This window comes from Hakea prostrata, chromosome 9 (genome assembly GCF_041222555.1).
Source record: "Hakea prostrata isolate BN-2017 chromosome 9, UWA_Hpros_2, whole genome shotgun sequence".
NCBI classification, from domain to species: domain Eukaryota; kingdom Viridiplantae; phylum Streptophyta; class Magnoliopsida; order Proteales; family Proteaceae; genus Hakea; species Hakea prostrata.
The window spans coordinates 64040222-64056922 of NC_142608.1; the positions used below are offsets into that span (position 1 = coordinate 64040222).

The 16701-nt window shown below is 40.0% G+C and overlaps 1 protein-coding gene across 2 annotated transcripts in view; it reads left to right on the forward strand.

The window, feature by feature from the left end:
• Window positions 1–16701, forward strand: part of LOC149006084 (26S proteasome regulatory subunit S10B homolog B-like) — a 43662-nt gene that overhangs the window by 19920 nt on the left and 7041 nt on the right. For both annotated transcript variants that reach the window (XM_089168076.1, XM_089168075.1), the window contains exons 3-8: window positions 3543–3662; window positions 4445–4581; window positions 4742–4903; window positions 5040–5126; window positions 5230–5316; window positions 5408–5545. In XM_089168076.1, coding sequence (XP_089024202.1) covers window positions 3543–3662; window positions 4445–4581; window positions 4742–4903; window positions 5040–5126; window positions 5230–5316; window positions 5408–5545 — 731 coding nt within the window. The remainder of the gene's footprint in view (window positions 1–3542; window positions 3663–4444; window positions 4582–4741; window positions 4904–5039; window positions 5127–5229; window positions 5317–5407; window positions 5546–16701) is intronic.

The following is a 16701-nucleotide window of genomic DNA, read 5'->3' on the forward strand; positions in this document are numbered from 1 at the left end:
AGGGTTTCCAAAGGGTGGCTAGGGTTAGGGTTAAAGGGGAGTCAAGTGGGGTGGGGGTTAGGGATCTAAGAGGGGAGGTGTTGCAGGATAGGGAGAGGGTAGGAGGGAGGGCCTAGGGAGTATAATAGGGGGTGGGGGTAAGGTGCAGGGGTGTTGTGGAGGTGGGGCGGGTTGCTGCCAGGTCAAGGCAGTAAGGAGGGAAGGGGTCCTGGATGCTTGAGAACACTTGCTGGAAATTTCTGAATGTGCTGAATATTGAAGAACTTTACTAAAGTCTGCTGAGGCCCCCTCAACAAAAACCCCAGTCCACAACTCAATAACTTTTCATTCAATAATTTGACTTAACTTAGAAAGAAAGAATAGGCTTTAACTTATTGCATACTAAAAAGACCTAGGCACTAAGTGGGATTCCTTTATAGATTAAGATCCCACCATATATTCTTGACCATTAAAATAAAATCTAAATATCCAGAGGTCCCTAATAGACACATGCTGAAATGAAAGTATTAATTAACTTAATCTCTAATAAGCACATGCTTAAATTCTGTTTTAATTAAAACTCTAACTGCCACATGTGCAAGAGTTGAATATAACTAAGGACTCAATAACTAACTCTACTACTAACTCAAAACAAGACTCTTTAAACAATGGATTATTAAACTGGAATTAAATTCCGGGCGTCCGGCCACTAGATAGGGCAGAAAATGCTCAAAATATCCTTCCTAGGGGGTTCGGCCAGTGTAGGGAGGCTTCTTAGAGCCATTTTGTGGGCCCCATTTAGGGTTTTAGCTGGGGGTCCAAATCGTGTTCACATCGTGCAGCCCCTTCCTCTTCTTGTTCTCCCATCCGATGGCCTTTTCCCATTCCCCTAGCCCTAAGTCTACCATGGCAATCCCCTCCCCCCATCGCAAATCATTCCTCTCCTCTCCCTAAACCCTATGGCAACCATAAAACCTCTCCCCCATCCCTAAACCTTAATTCCCACCCTCCACTATCCTTAGACTACACTCCCAGCCAATCCTTCTCTTTTCTTCTTCTTTCAAATTACTGTGTGCGGCACCTCTGGAATTTGCAGAAACTAAAACTAGAAGTGCAGCAACCCACTAGTTTAAATAGAATTTGATTCCCTTGACCTAAACCCTCCCCTTCAGGAAAGAGGAACCCTTCACAGCCCCCTACCTTTGACCTAAAGTTCCAGTCCCATTCTTCCCCGTAAGCCCTAGAATTTCCTGCAACTTACCTTCTTCATTAGGAAATCCTGACCCTAAAACTTCAAAACTCTAAAACTCTGTAACTCATTAACCATATCCTAAAACCTTTTAGAGTTAGCATCCCCAACACTTGTTGAACACTGGACCTAATCCTAACCCCAATCCAAACCCTAGAAATCTAGATTCTCATAAAGCTCTAATTCTCAAAACCTTAGCTTTGAGTTCTGTCCGAAGATAAAAGTCCAGCAAAGGAATAATTTTGGAATTCAAAATCCTAGACTCTAAACCCTAGCCTAACCCTAACCGTTTCCCACCCCTAAAATCCAATAACCAGCCTATATTCTTCTGCCGTATCGCGTTTTAAATTCTAATTGATTGCTGATTCTCTTGAAGAGGATTCTGTGGGTTGACCTAGATCTAGGGCTGATGTATACAAATTCTAGGGTATACCTTGTAATGATGTTGCCCGAGATTTAAATTCACTCTACGATTGTCCTCGTTAGAATCAGCAGTTAATTAGGGTTTAGAATACCCTGCGGTTGAAAGTAGACTAGGTTTGCCTGAGCATGCTTTCCTGACGATCTCTCTTTGAGCAATCATTCTTTTTTTGAATGAAATCCTTGTTCCAAAATTGAGGATTGAACTCAAAGAGGATGGCTCATATGTAAAGGTTTTTAGTCTATAGGATAGAAAGAGTGGAATGGGTTGGTTGTGGGGTTTTAGGGTCAGGAAAGGTCTAGGTTTAGGTTTGACTTGGGTTTTGGGAATTTAGGGGGCATGGGGTTCCTTTGTAATATGTCTTGTGAAGGTTAGGTTAATGTTGGTGGTCAAATAATCAGTATCCTAAGAATACATAACCCATCCCATGGGGAATATGGGTTAAATTCCTTGAGATGGGAAATTGGGGTCTAAAGGTTCAGAATGGATTGAAACTTGAAGCGAATGTAGCTAATAATACGAGGATATGATTCCCCAAATCCTTTTTTTTTAGGGTTGGGGAGGGGGGGTGTTTGGATGGCTAAATTAAAAGATATGAAGGTTCTTGTTTTAGGGTCTTGGGAAGTGTACAAAAATTAGAGAAAATAATTATATCTTGAAATCGGATGGTCAGAATGGGGTCAAACTGTGATACTGTTAGATTGGTGTAGATCTGACCTTGAAATTTGGTTCTCAAGAAATGTTCAAAAATTCAAGAAAATAAAAAATAAGGGTGCAATGGATGGGGGAAGAAGATTGAAGGCTAAGAATGGGGAGGAGAGGGGCTGTACTTTTGGAGAATGGTAGGAAGCTGCTGTTGGAGCTTGAAAAGATGATCGAATAATTTTGCCGTGGTCCTTCCAAGACTACCATGACTTGGATTTTCTCCAAACTCAGATTCGTTTTCAGTTCAACTTGTCAATTGCAGAGTAAGGAGGCTTTATTTATAGCCTCTAAATAAGAAATAAAATAGGACACTAATTAAGAAGCTTATTGACTTGAAACTGACTGCTAGATCTAATTAGGACTCTGACTTGACTAACAACTTCCAACTTCCAACATAAACAAGGACTCTTATCATCTCACTCTAGAGGGATCCAATTAGGATTCTAAGAGTAGGTAGTGTCTTAAATAAAAGTACAATAAAAGTGGACTCAATTTAGGGGATCACACACCTCTGGGAATCACACCTAATGAAGGACTCTGTGATAACTCACAGAATACTAATCCAAAAAAAGAAAGAAAAAGATATAGGGTCCATACAATAAAGGGGACTCAATGGGACCTAACCTAGACACCTCGAAAATGGGCAATTACCAAAATGCCCCTACACTTGGATGAAATTACTGGGGTGATGGGGCCATAGGGTATTGGTAAACCCCTTGGGCCCTCGTTTGGTGGCCCTGGATTTAGTTTACATCAAGGGCTTCACTAAAATCAATCAAACCCTAGATCCTGATTTACATCACTGTCTTCTAAAAATTATGTTATGTTTATGTTTTCTCTCTGATGACTGGTTTGCAACTTTTCCATGAGTGTGATTGATTGAATTTATGACAGTCAAGAACATTTTATGAGTTAATGGTAGTATCAGCTGCAATTCTCTTATTTATTTTGAGTTTCTTTTTGCTAAGACGTGAAACTCACCAGTTAATGTCACTCTAATACACCTTCCTCACAGTGTTCTTATTCTTGATTGCTCCACTCATCCATAATTTTGCTAGACATGTTGAGTACTGTTCTTGATATAAGACAATTTTAATTATTGATATGTACTTCTTTGCTTTCAAATCCATGCCATTTCAGACATGCTTGTTCTCGTAAGTAATATGTGCTGAAAATGAAACTGTGCAGTGAGGGAAAATTTAAGAACAGCTAAAAAGGAGTTTGCTAAAACCGAGGATGATCTCAAGTCCCTTCAAAGTGTTGGACAAATAATTGGAGAAGTTCTGAGACCTCTTGACAATGAGCGATGTAAGTTCTTCTTTTAAAACCCTCGGAGAATTAGTCACTTGGAATTTTCGTAACCAGGATAAAGTAAAACGGGAAATAGGAGTAATTCATAATTGTCTACTTGAAATCGATCTAAACCAACCCCGTTCTATTTTTGTAAGAAGACAAATAAATTTTGAACACGCAAAACTTGGTTACTTTGTCCATCCTGGACAGTTTAAAATGGATAGCAGGGTTTGAAGACTTTGATTGCCATTTGGTTTCTAGGTCTCTTCCATCCAAACTTCTCTTGATGATGATCTCATATTTTGAGATTAGTCCATCAAACAAAACGAAAGGGAGAAAAGATAGGGGAGCTATTGCAATGAACAAGAAAAACCTATGCCACCTTGTCTCAGTTGAGTACGAAAACATTTATGTTTTCTTTCGCTTTTTTTACCTTCATATAAACATTTTAAAATTGCAGAAACTTTATAATAGTATAGACTATGAATATCACAATCCTTTTGGCAATGAAACAGTTTACATTGTGAAGTGCATTGCAATCATATAATGATCAAGATATGTTTTAGTCAATTAAGAAGTGTTTTCCTTGCTGAAAACTATGCGTAGAATCGTACGCTACAACCTGGGAACTTGATTTCCTCAACCTCACATAATCATGGCTTGCCTAGGCTGGAATCTTCAAAATGCCAGGCTCAGGCCAAGCCTAGGCAATGCCTGTACAACACAATCCTACTGTAATGGGGTATTTGGAGGTAATTGTCGGAAATTGACCATTCAATTGTGTCCGTCTTCTCTAGTGATTGTTAAAGCAAGTAGTGGTCCAAGATATGTTGTTGGGTGCCGCAGCAAAGTAGATAAGGAAAAGCTGACAGCTGGTACCAGGGTGGTTCTGGATATGACGACTCTGACAATCATGCGTGCTCTTCCCCGTGAAGTAAGTCGTGGTGTAACTTTTTGAATTTCACTTGGGAACTAATGTTTGAGGCCATGTTTGCCAACCTGTGTGAACTCATAACCTATTTGTCTTTTTCCTTCGAAGGGAGGTCAAAAAGTTAAAAGAGTTTAACAGGGTTTTCTAACATTGTTTGTTGCAGGTTGATCCAGTTGTGTACAACATGCTTCATGAAGATCCTGGAAATGTTAGCTACTCTGCTGTCGGTGGATTGTCTGATCAAATCCGGGAACTTAGAGAATCTATTGAGCTACCTCTTATGAATCCTGAACTCTTCCTCAGAGTAGGAATAAAACCCCCCAAGGTATTTTATGTGAATGTTCATGAACCCATTTACCTTGTCTTCCTCCCCGTCCTCAGCTTGTCATTTAAGTGGAAGTTTAATTTTTGTTTTGCATTGCTGGATATATATTTCATTGTTGTAAAACAATGTTTTTCAGGGTGTGCTTCTCTATGGACCTCCTGGAACAGGCAAAACCTTACTAGCCAGAGCAATTGCCAGTAATATAGATGCTAATTTCTTGAAGGTACAATCCTTCCGTTTATGTTGTGCATGCATTCGAAGAATAAAGAACTCTTTCTGGATGGTTTTGAATATTCGAATGCTTAAACATTTTATTCTATTGTTAGGTTGTGTCTAGTGCTATAATTGATAAGTACATAGGTGAAAGCGCACGGTTGATAAGAGAGATGTTTGGGTATGCACGTGATCACCAAGTAAGAGGCCATGCTTTGTGAATTACTTGACATTGTACTGCTTCTGTTGTGGCATTCCTTTTTGTTTTAATTTGTTGATATGTTTGCATAGCCATGCATCATTTTCATGGATGAAATTGATGCCATTGGTGGCCGTAGATTTAGTGAGGGAACCAGTGCTGACCGTGAGATACAAAGAACGCTGATGGAGCTGCTCAATCAACTCGATGGATTTGATCAGCTTGGAAAGGTAAGCTTTCTTTTCTATACCAGTTTGGCATAACCAATGTATTTGGCATTTGGAGGACGACTTAGAATATGTGAATCTAAGATATTAGTTTGCTTGTATTGTTTTTTGGGGGTAGGGAAGCTGGGAAGATGCTTGATTGATAAAATAGAAATGGCACCCTCTGACACCTGGCACTTGAACATATTCCTTAATGCTTAAAGGAAAATTCTATAGGACTGTCGTTCGACTAGCTATGATGCATGGTGCAGAGTGTTGGGCTGTTAAAAAGAATCATATAGATAAACTTAATGTAATAGAAATGAGGATGCTAAGATGGATGAGTGGCAAAACTTGGAAGGATAAGATAAGGAATGATCATATTAGAGTTGGTTTGGGAGTTGCTCCAATAAGTGATAAGTTACGAGAAAGCAAGGAAGAAAATTCAACCGAAACAAGAATTTCGACCTTGCAAAAGGCCAAAATTTTGATGTTTCGGTCAAAACCGGACATTTTTTTTTGGAAATTGGAACTTCAACTTCGGGCCTCATTTGGACTCAAAATGATTTGGATTCTTGCATACTACCTATTTCAAGCATAATAAACGCTATAGAACTACTAGTTTACAAAAAAAAAAACCAATGAAAATGTAACATCCAAGTATATACTACATATGAAAAGAAGCAAGAATGTTACTAATTACAAGTCTACTCTATTCCACATCTCCCTCTTCCGTCCTCACCCCATACAAATGACAATACAAGTCCCATGATGTTTGCCCCATATAGTTGTCTATGTAGTTGGCAACTGCAGTTCTAGATGTGGCCTCATCCACATGTTAAGATTTTCTGATGGTGGGAAGTTCTGAATCTCTGGGTAAGGAACTGGCCCAACTGCATATGGAAATGTTAGTGGTGGATGTGGTATAGAGTGAAAGATCTGCTCAACAAATGAAGGAGCACCCTAGTTGTTAGCATAAGGTCCATACTGACAATAAGTTTCCAGTGGTTGACTCCGATAGGTGATAGTGGGAGGGACACCATAAGCTCCATAAGCTCCATAAGCTTCATAACCATAAGGCTCCACTGGTGGCTGACCTTGAGTTTGATAGCCAGGAGGGACACCATATGGTCTATAACCATAAGCTCCATAAGTCGACCTAGTATAACCAATACTCTCCACAATAGTATCATATGAGGACTTTGCAGGCCTATGCCATCCGAATCCTCTGGAGGTGGAGTCTTTGGAATCATCTATGCTCATCGATCTCATAGATCTCACCAAGCTCTCAGCATTAGCCGAACGGTAGGACCATATGATGGCGTGTCCTTTGTGCTATAGCTGTGCTGTTTCCCCTTCCTTTTCCTTGAATATGTAAAGGAAACATTTTGGCCTCGAGATGTAGCTCCAGTATGGTCTGAATCCTGTGTCACGTGGGTGAACTGACTCTCGCTTGTTGGTGGTCCTCCCCCTGACTCTCACGAATTGCTGGTGGTGGTCTGTCCCTAGAATCAGCTAAATCCTAATCACGAGGCCAACACCCTCCTCATCCCCTCCATCATCATCATCATCATCATCACTATCGTCGTCCTTGCCAGAGGCTTGAGTCACATCATCCTTAGTGTTGGACCTGACAATCAAATCCTCACTTTGGGTGGATGCACTAGGATGTGGCACGAAGGGGCAGGCGGGTGCTGCATGTGCACTCCCCTCCTGGGCCATGAAGTCTTCCACATCAGCCCCTATCTCCTCTGCAATCTATCTACTGGGACGACCTCCCTCCTCATCTAGCACTGGCTCTCCACTGTTCTTAATCCATTCAACTGCTGGGTTATCATCATCATCCATCTCAAATATGTCAGCCAACTCGATATTGTTACTCTTTGTCCATCTCTTGTCTAATATGATCCTCCCTTAGTCTGATATTATAGTGTATGTAGACAAGGTCCTCTAAATGCTTCACAACCAATCGGTTGTGCCTCTTTGAGTGTATGAGGTTGAAAGTGCTCCAATTTTGCTCACAACTAGTGGCAGAACATGTCTGGAAGAGCACTTTGCTTGCAATCATACTCAAGTGAGTCACATCCAAATTGCAACTACCATTCAGCTGCAACAAACATAGACTCCAAGTCATTTCAATACTTAAATAACTAAGTTAAATATATAGTGAATGAACTTACTCCTAGGGGCGGATTCCCGTCCTGATATGGCCACGGAATGACCGAAGCTCCCAGTGACATCCCTAAATGCCTTTATCTAATATATAAAGAAAAAAAAAAACAATAATTAGTTACTAGGTTAATAACTTAGTATAAAACTATGAATTGTGAATATCAAATCACTATCTCACCTTCATAAGGATGATTGCTTGTTTTGATGGATTCAGTTCCAACTTCTCCACTACAGTTTGGACGGCATCCATCAAATCTTGCCTCATCCTTAGATTGTCCTTGTAATGGTACTTGGGATTTAAATTGTATGCTGTGTAAGAAAAGTATGTCATACAAGGGAATAGTTAATACTTAATAGTGTGATAACATAATAAAAATTAAATTGAATACTAGACTTAACAACTCACCAACCTTATGCAATGGATGTTGTAACATAGGCTCCCATCTAACTTGGATGATTTCGAGGACTTTCTTGTTGCCGTGTGCGTAGACTTGAGCAACTTGCTGCTTCATCCTCTCTGCTGCAAGCCTGCAACAAATATATGTGGTAGAGTAGGTCTTCTTTGCTGATCTACCATCCTCAACACATGCACCATAGACTTAAGCATCTTCACCACTATCCTCACATTATGCCGGAAAGTCTCATCGAGTATGGTCAACTGTGCTCTCCTTCCTCCTACGGATGAAGAACCCTCCTGGGTAAACCACTGTTTTGATGCAAACATGCTCCTAAGGCAGTCTTTCTGCTCTCAAAGCTTTGCAATGCTATCCAATTGGTAGCAAATCTGGTTATGCATGGCCTCACTAAGTCACCCTGACATTTGTCCCTCATCATCTTTAATGCATATGTGTGGTTATGGATGAAGGTGCTAACTTGTCGGGCTTGCTTCACGGTCTTCTTCAGAAGCTTGACCTTTCTGATGTCCTTCAGCATTAAGTCAATGCAGTGAGTAGCACATGGAGTCCAAAAGAGACTATATCTGTCCATCCAACAAGACATCAATACAAATTCATAAAATGTACCATGTAATGCAAATATATGTATTTAAAATTGGAAATTAGTACTATATGTTTTGATGCTTGGAGTTCTCCTACATCTTCAACCCAGCTTTGTTGTAGTTGGAGCCATTATCAATTACAATTTGGATCACATTCTCCACTCCAACCTCCTTCACTACTTGCTTTAATAATTTATAAATGCATTTTGCATCCTTTTTATCATTGGATGCATCTACTGACTTAAGGAACATTGTCTTCCCATCACAATTTAACATGAAATTGATGATGGACCGTCTAGTGGGACTGATCCAACCATCAGCCATCACAATCATTCCAAAATGAGCCCACATGAGTTTTAATCCATTAATATCATAGTTGTCACGGCGACGAGGCGAGGCGATGCGAGGCGGTTTTAGCTAGTTGAGGCGATGAGTCGACGAGGTGCCCTCCGAGGCGCTTTTGAGGCGGTCGAGGCGTTTTAAGTGAAATTTTTACTTTTTAGTGTACATCTCATACACTAATTCCATTAATTCTCAACTCTCTAGTATCAAGTTTCCTGATTTTCCCATTGCAACTAAAGTTCCTGAAATTCTGATTCCTAAACTGAGTCATTCTTCTTCTGAATCTTGTACTGTTTACTTCATAATCAATAATTTTGGTCACTCTTGATTTTATATTCTGAACTCTAAAATCCCTGCATCAATCCAGATGTTCTGTCTTGATTTCTAATTTCATAATCACCCAATCAGAAGAGCAAAAGCTCCCTAACTTGAGAAAAAGCCCATTCTGGCTCTTGAATTTATTCTTCCACTAGAATTCCAGTATATCGTCAAGTATGGAAAACCAATCAATCAAGACAACTAACTGATCCAAGTCTAAATCAAAATACTGCAGGTTTTCTGTGGCTGTTTGCAGGGACCTACTAGTAGCAATGGTGATCAATCCTACTTAATTAATAAGAACGACAGGGTGATCAAAAGCACACAAGCCAATAACCAGCAAGTAAACGGTAAACCCAAACATCAATTTTAATGCCATCATCTTGATAGGCTAAATGAATGTATACAAAGGACAAAATCCTACGATTTCATCAAAGATAGAAATAGGAAAAGAAGGCGAGTCGAGAAGTTACAAACTTTAGCTGTCTGATACAGTGCTGCCAACTCGAGAGCGGCTGAAAGCGAGAAGTATACAAAGGAAAAAATTCTTGCTCTTACAGTGTTGCGCTGCCGTTGGAGGTTGCTGGCTTGCTGCCGCTGCAACTAAGGTGGTTTTTGTATGACGAAGAAAAGAAGCAGAAATAAGAGAGTCGCAGGTGTCGCTAGCAGTCGCAGAAGTAAAAGCAGCTGTACTGCTGTCGCCGGTGATGTCGCTGGCTGTCGCCGGCGGCACTGGTGGTCGTCGTTGATCGTCTGGAAGAAAGTAGCAGAGGGAGAGGCAGAGTGGAAGAAGAGAGACGTTAGGGATTAGGGAATTAGGGATTTCGGGTTTTCACTCAACAAATTCTCGATTTTTCCCTTTTGTTCTTGTGTTTTTGTGTTTTTTTTTTTGGGTTAATGAATTAATGTTACAAATGATCCCATGTAACATTTATATAAGCATTCAACCATTAGATTATTCCCTATTGGAATCTAATTTCCAATTTATTTTTTGGCCTTTGATTTGGAATAAAAAATGGTGGTTTTTAAAAATCCCATAAGGCGGTCGCCTTAGGGTCTGAGGCGTCTGAGGCAATGCCGAGGCAACGTCTTAGAGCCCGAGGCGACCGCCTTATGGGCTTCAACTGAGGCGAGTATCGCCTCAGACCCTCTAATGCCGCCAGGACGCCTAAGCGACGCCTTGACAACTATGATTAATATACTTATTTAACTCCTCCATATACTTAGGCAAATAGACATTATATATCTCATATGGAGTGGGTCCCTGTACACCACTCCCAGCCCCTGCCTATCTCCTTAATCATATCCCTATAGTAGGGCCAATGGGTTGTATGTTTTGGAATACTATGGTAATAAGCCCATTTGGAGAAAGCCATCCCCACTTTTTCCTTCACACTCCCCCATAAGTGCTTTAACTTTCTTTGCTTTTGCTCAGGCCTTCTAAATACGGACGGTTCATTGCGAAGAATTTCCAAATTTGGATTTCTAGGATGTGCTGATAAAGCTCGACCCCTTGTTGGGGCTCGTGGGATAGGAACCTCCTGCCTCTGACTCTGACTCCACCTTATAGGGACTTGGGAACTGCCTGTGCCTCCCATGCCTATTGGCTCTCTAGAGGACCCACAACCTAGAGACCTTTGTTGCCTCCTCATGTCATCAACCCTCTGTTGCTCCCTACTCATCATCATCGTCCTCTTGATCTGTTTAGCCTCTGGGTCAGGGTCACATCTATACTCTCTTGGCTCATCTGGACCATAATCCTCGGGTTCTGGAAGGTCATCTAGGCATGCATCCTCAAACTCCTCCCTCTGTGTTCTCTTCTCTTTCCACTTTTGCTTTCCCCCACCTATATATGAAGCCATTGCCTTCTTGACTTTTTAGGGCACCTTTTGGCACCCTACTACATCCCTGTTTCCACTAGCTAGATGCACCTTCAGTCTAGTGGCTCCACCTCCTCTAATTTGTTTTTTGCAGTAATTATACTCGCTTTTCCTCCTATTAACTGTTAGTGGACGCTTGTGTTGCCAAGTTATGTCTGACATCTTTAAAAGAGAGTGCCTGATACAAGAAATACACACTTAGTATCTTGAAAAGCTCCACATTATGCTCCAAAAATTACATACATGCTTCTAATAATAACTTCCTATTTTTAAATAATAAAAAAAAGAAGACGTATTTTTTAATAAATAATTTAAAAATATATAAAATACACACTATCTTAAAAAGCTCCACAAAAATTGCATAAATGCTTCCACTAATATTCTCCTATTTTTAAATTTAGAACATAAATTAATTAGTTTTTTTAATATTTAAATATTTTTTAATAATTTATATATATATAGTAAACATTGATAATTAACAGGAAAAAAATTGATTCAACAACATCACAACAATATGGTGTCTCTACTCTTACATACATTAATTTGAAGCTCATACATTTTGTTAGAAAACAAGCTTTAAACAATCAAAATAGCAGTTGAACTTGAACAAAGAAAAGAGAGAAGAAGAAGAAGAGAAGAGAGATGAAGAACTAGTAGAAAAGACCTGTGATTCTTAGCTGAAGAGTCTAGAATCACATAGCACTTTTATTTATAGCTTCTAATGAATCTAATACAACTTGAGAGACAAGTAATTGTCCTCTAGAAGAAGGAAACAAAATATTACAGCTTTAGTAACTTCCTAACTCCTAAAATAGAAAGTTCTGAAAATAGAAACTACCACCAAAATAGAAATTATGCTTTCAAAAAAACTCCCAAAACTTATGTAGCAAGATTCCTACATTAGAAATAGAAAATATAATCAAAACAACAACAAAATACTGTTCACGTGAACAGTAAAAACACTGTTCACGTGAACAGTAAAAACACTGTTCACGTGAACAGTAAAACTCCAATTTACATATACTTCAACATTCACCCTCAAGCTGGAGCATATAAATCTCCCATGCCCAACTTGCAACAGATAGACTGAAAACTTGGTCTGAACAGAGCTTTGGTGAACAAATCAGCTAGTTGATTAGTAGAGCTCACAAAAGGAGTTGCTATAAGCTTCTTCTTCACTGCATCACGCACAAAGTGACAATCTACCTCTATATGCTTCGTTCTCTCATGGAACACTGGATTACTAGCAATGTAAGTGGCTGCCTGATTATCACAAAACATTTTCATAGGGGCAGAAACTGGAAATCCAATTTCCTCTAACAATGAACGAAGCCACATCAATTCAGCAGCGGTGTGGGCCATAGCCTTATACTCAGCTTCAGCACTAGATCGAGCAATGGTGGATTGTTTCTTACTCTTCCAAGTCACAAGATTTCCACCAAGAAAAGTACAATAACCTGTGGTTGACCGGCGATCAGTGACGGATCCAGCCCAATCTGCATCAGAAAAGGCAACCAAGTCCATACTCCGATTTGGTCGATAGATGAGCCCTTTTCTGGGAGCACTCTTGAGGTACCGAAGCACTCTCATCGTTGCATCCCAATGAGCCTTCCTAGGAGACTGCATAAACTGACTCAACACACCAACAGAATAAGAAATATCAGGACGAGTAACAGTAAGATAAATAAGTTTCCCAATAAGACTTCTGTAACGATGGACATCATCTAACAAGTCACCATCATCACGTCCTAACTTCAACTGAGGATCCATGGGAATGTCGCTAGGTTTAGAAGCAAGCATGCCAGTCTCAGTCAAAAGATCTAACACATACTTTCTTTGTGACAAACTTATTCCTTTTTTACTACGGATCACTTCAATCCCCAAGAAATATTGTAGATCACCTAAATCTTTGGTTTGGAAAGATTTTTGTAAGTGTGCCTTAACTGTATGGATTGCATCAACATCATTGCCTGAAGGGACAATATCATCAACATAAACTGCCATAATGACAACACAATCACCCTGCCGTCTAACAAACATAGAGTGATCAGAATAACACTGTACAAAACCAAAAGACTCCACAGTCTTGTTAAATTTCTCAAACCAAGCCCGTGGAGACTGTTTGAGTCCATAAATCGCTTTATGAAGCCTGCAAACGCGAACACTGTCCTCCCCCTGAGCAACATACCCTGGAGGTTGCTCCATGTAAACTTCTTCATGAAGATCACCATATAAGAATGCATTTTTTATGTCAAGCTGAAAAAGAGTCCAATCATAATTCACAGCCAAAGATATCAAGACACGGACAAAATTAAGTCTTGCCACCGGAGAAAAAGTCTCAAAATAATCTACACCATATGTTTGTGTATAGCCCTTAGCCACCAAGCGGGCCTTAAGCCTTTCAACCGTACCATCAGAATGGTACTTAATTGTATACACCCACCAACAACGGACCACATCTTTCCCAGGAGGTAAGTTGACTAAAGACCATGTATGACGAGAATGTAAAGCATCCATTTCCACATCCATAGCGGCTTTCCAGCCAGGAATTTTAAAAGCTTCGGTATGATGGGTTGGAATATGAACGGCAGACATAGACAAAGCAAGGCAACGAAAGCTAGGAGGGAGATGAGAGGTAGAAACAAAATTGGAAACATGATAAACAATGTTAGAGTGTAAAGTGCAAGTACGAGTACCTTTCCTTAAAGCAATTGGTAAGTCATCTGAAGGCAGAGTGGGATCTCCACTAGAAGAATCCGCCGGTGGAGAGGATGAAGAAGGAGCATCCGTAGGGCCAGCTTCAGGCTCCACTAAAGGAGAGCCGCTAATATTGTTAGTAGGAACTCTACTATTCACAATATGTTCTGGCAACTTATGTCTTCGTTGATAAACCTGTAGAGGAACATTGCTAGTGGAAGGAACTAAAGAGGGAATATGAGGAGTATCATCCAAAACATTTTCAACAGACACAGATTGACTTAGATAATGAGTGTCTTCAAAAAAGATCACATCCGCACTTGTAAATTGTTTGCAAAGAACCGGATCATTACAGCGAAAACCTTTTTGAGTGCGTGAGTACCCAAGAAAAATACACTTAATAGAACGGGAGGAAAGTTTATCCAAAGGATGTGGTATGTGAACAAAACACACAACCAAAAATTTTGGGTGGAACTGAAAACGGTTCTCTATTGGGAAAAACAATTGAAAAAGGAGATTTTTCAAAAAGCAAAGGCATAGGCATGCGGTTAATTAAATGACCAGCAGTCAAAATTGCATCACACCAGTAACTCTTTGGAACATTCATCTGAATCAAAATAGCGCGTGCAACCTCCAAGAGGTGACGATTTTTGCGTTCAGCCACTCCATTTTGTTGGGGAGTGAATGAACAACTGGTTTGATGAATCATTCCAAGAGAATTACACAAGTTAGACATATCATGTTGCATATATTCTAAAGCATTATCAGATCGAAAAATTTTAATAGGAAGCAAAAATTGAGTCCGAATTTCATGAATAAAACTTTTAAATGTAGTTAAGAACTCTGTCCGATCCTTTAAAAGATACAACCATGTAAGACGGGAGAAATCGTCCACAAAAGTAACAAAATATCGAAAACCATGCCTATTACTAATTCTACAAGGGCCCCAAATATCGGAATGAACAAGAGAAAATAAGGACTCACTACGAGAGATAGAGCGTGGAGGATAGGTGGCACGATGATGCTTCCCTAACTCACACGCTTCACAATTTAATCTAGACACTGATTTAAAAGAAGGAAATAAAATTTTTAATCTAGGTAAAGACAGATGGCCTAAACGACAGTGCCACTGGAGAGCATCTACACAATCATCAGAAAGAGCCGCAATAGGGGTAGCATAGTCCAGATAGTAGAGTCCGTTCCTTTCCCACCCTCCACCAATCGTCTTCCTCGTGTGAAGGTCCTGGAAAACACAATAAGTGGGAGTAAAAGTCACAGAGCAGTTTAGTGCTTTAGTTAATTGACTAACAGATAATAAGTTAAAAGGAAAGTTAGTAACATGAAGTACGGATGATAAAGTAAGAGAAGGTGTAAGAGAAACACTTCCAGAGCCTAGAATAGGTGTGGAAGTCCCATTAGCTATGACAATAGAATTTTTAGTGGTAGATTTAGAAAAAGAGCTAAAAAGTGATGACTTACCGATCATATGGGAAGAGGCCCCTGAATCGATGATCCAAGGGGTGGGAGTAGAAGTGAGAAGTGCTGTGTTACTTGCATGAGAAAGTGTGGCAGCAGAAGTACTAGTGGATGTGGAAGCGCCAGTTTCAATATTTTGCAATCGGCGAAGGATTTGGCTTACATCATCTCTTAGAGTCTTAGACAAGTCCCCTGAAGAAGATCCAGAACCACTATCGTTGTTTGCTACAGTATTAGTACCACCATCAGAAACGGCATGATTGGCAAGGTGCTTGGCCCACTCTGGTTTTCCATGTTTGGCCCAACAAGCTTCCACTAAGTGTCCTGTTTTACCGCAATGAGTACAAAGTCGAGATGTCTTATCAGACAGTTGAACACCACGACCTCCAAAAGACCTACTAACTCCCCCTGAACCACGACCACGTCCCCTTCCATAAGAGGTAGTGAAGGCTGAATTTTCTCCTTTAGAACTTTTGTTTGGAGAACTCCCTTCAGGCAAGGCAATACGTTGAAGTCTAGAATATGCTTCACTAAGATTAGGGACATGCTCACCAGCAAGAAGATGTCCTTTGACAGATTTCAGTTCAGGGTTCAATCCTGCAAGAAACTTAGACACAAAAAATTCATTCCGTTGGGCCTTTAGCTTCTCTATATCAATGATGAGAGGTTGAAAGACATTCAACTCCTCCATCATGCCTTTAAAGGAGTTGTAATAATCCTGCAGAGACTTGTCATCTTGCTGAAATTGAAATAGCTTTTCATAAATACTAAAAATCCGAGTCATATTTTTAGCTTGGGAATAAGTCTCTTGCAAATCATCCCATATTCCCTTTGCAGTCTTATGGAACATAACATTCGCTGCAATATCTGGTGCCATACTATTCCACATCCAAATTTTGATGATTGCATCATCTTGAATCCAACTAAAATATGATTTGTCAGTCTCAGCAGGAGGTTCATCCTCAATGAACTTAAGCTTACCTTTTGCAAGTATGTACATCCGAACCGCTTGTGACCACAACAAGTAATTTGAACTACCTTTGAGCTTGATAGATGTAATTTGAGCGTTTACATGATCTCCTTGAGATCCTTTTGATTCAGCCGTACTCATGATTGAGTCACGTGTAAGTGAAGACATTAAACTGAGGTAGCTAGCACTCAAATCAGTTTTCCAAAACTTGAAGTAGAATGAGCAGGAAAAAAAAAAAAAATTCTGCAACCTTAGGATAGAATAGGAGAAAAAGAAAAGAGAGAGGTAACAAAGGTATCCAAGTTCTGGAACGTGTAAGAGTAAGGTA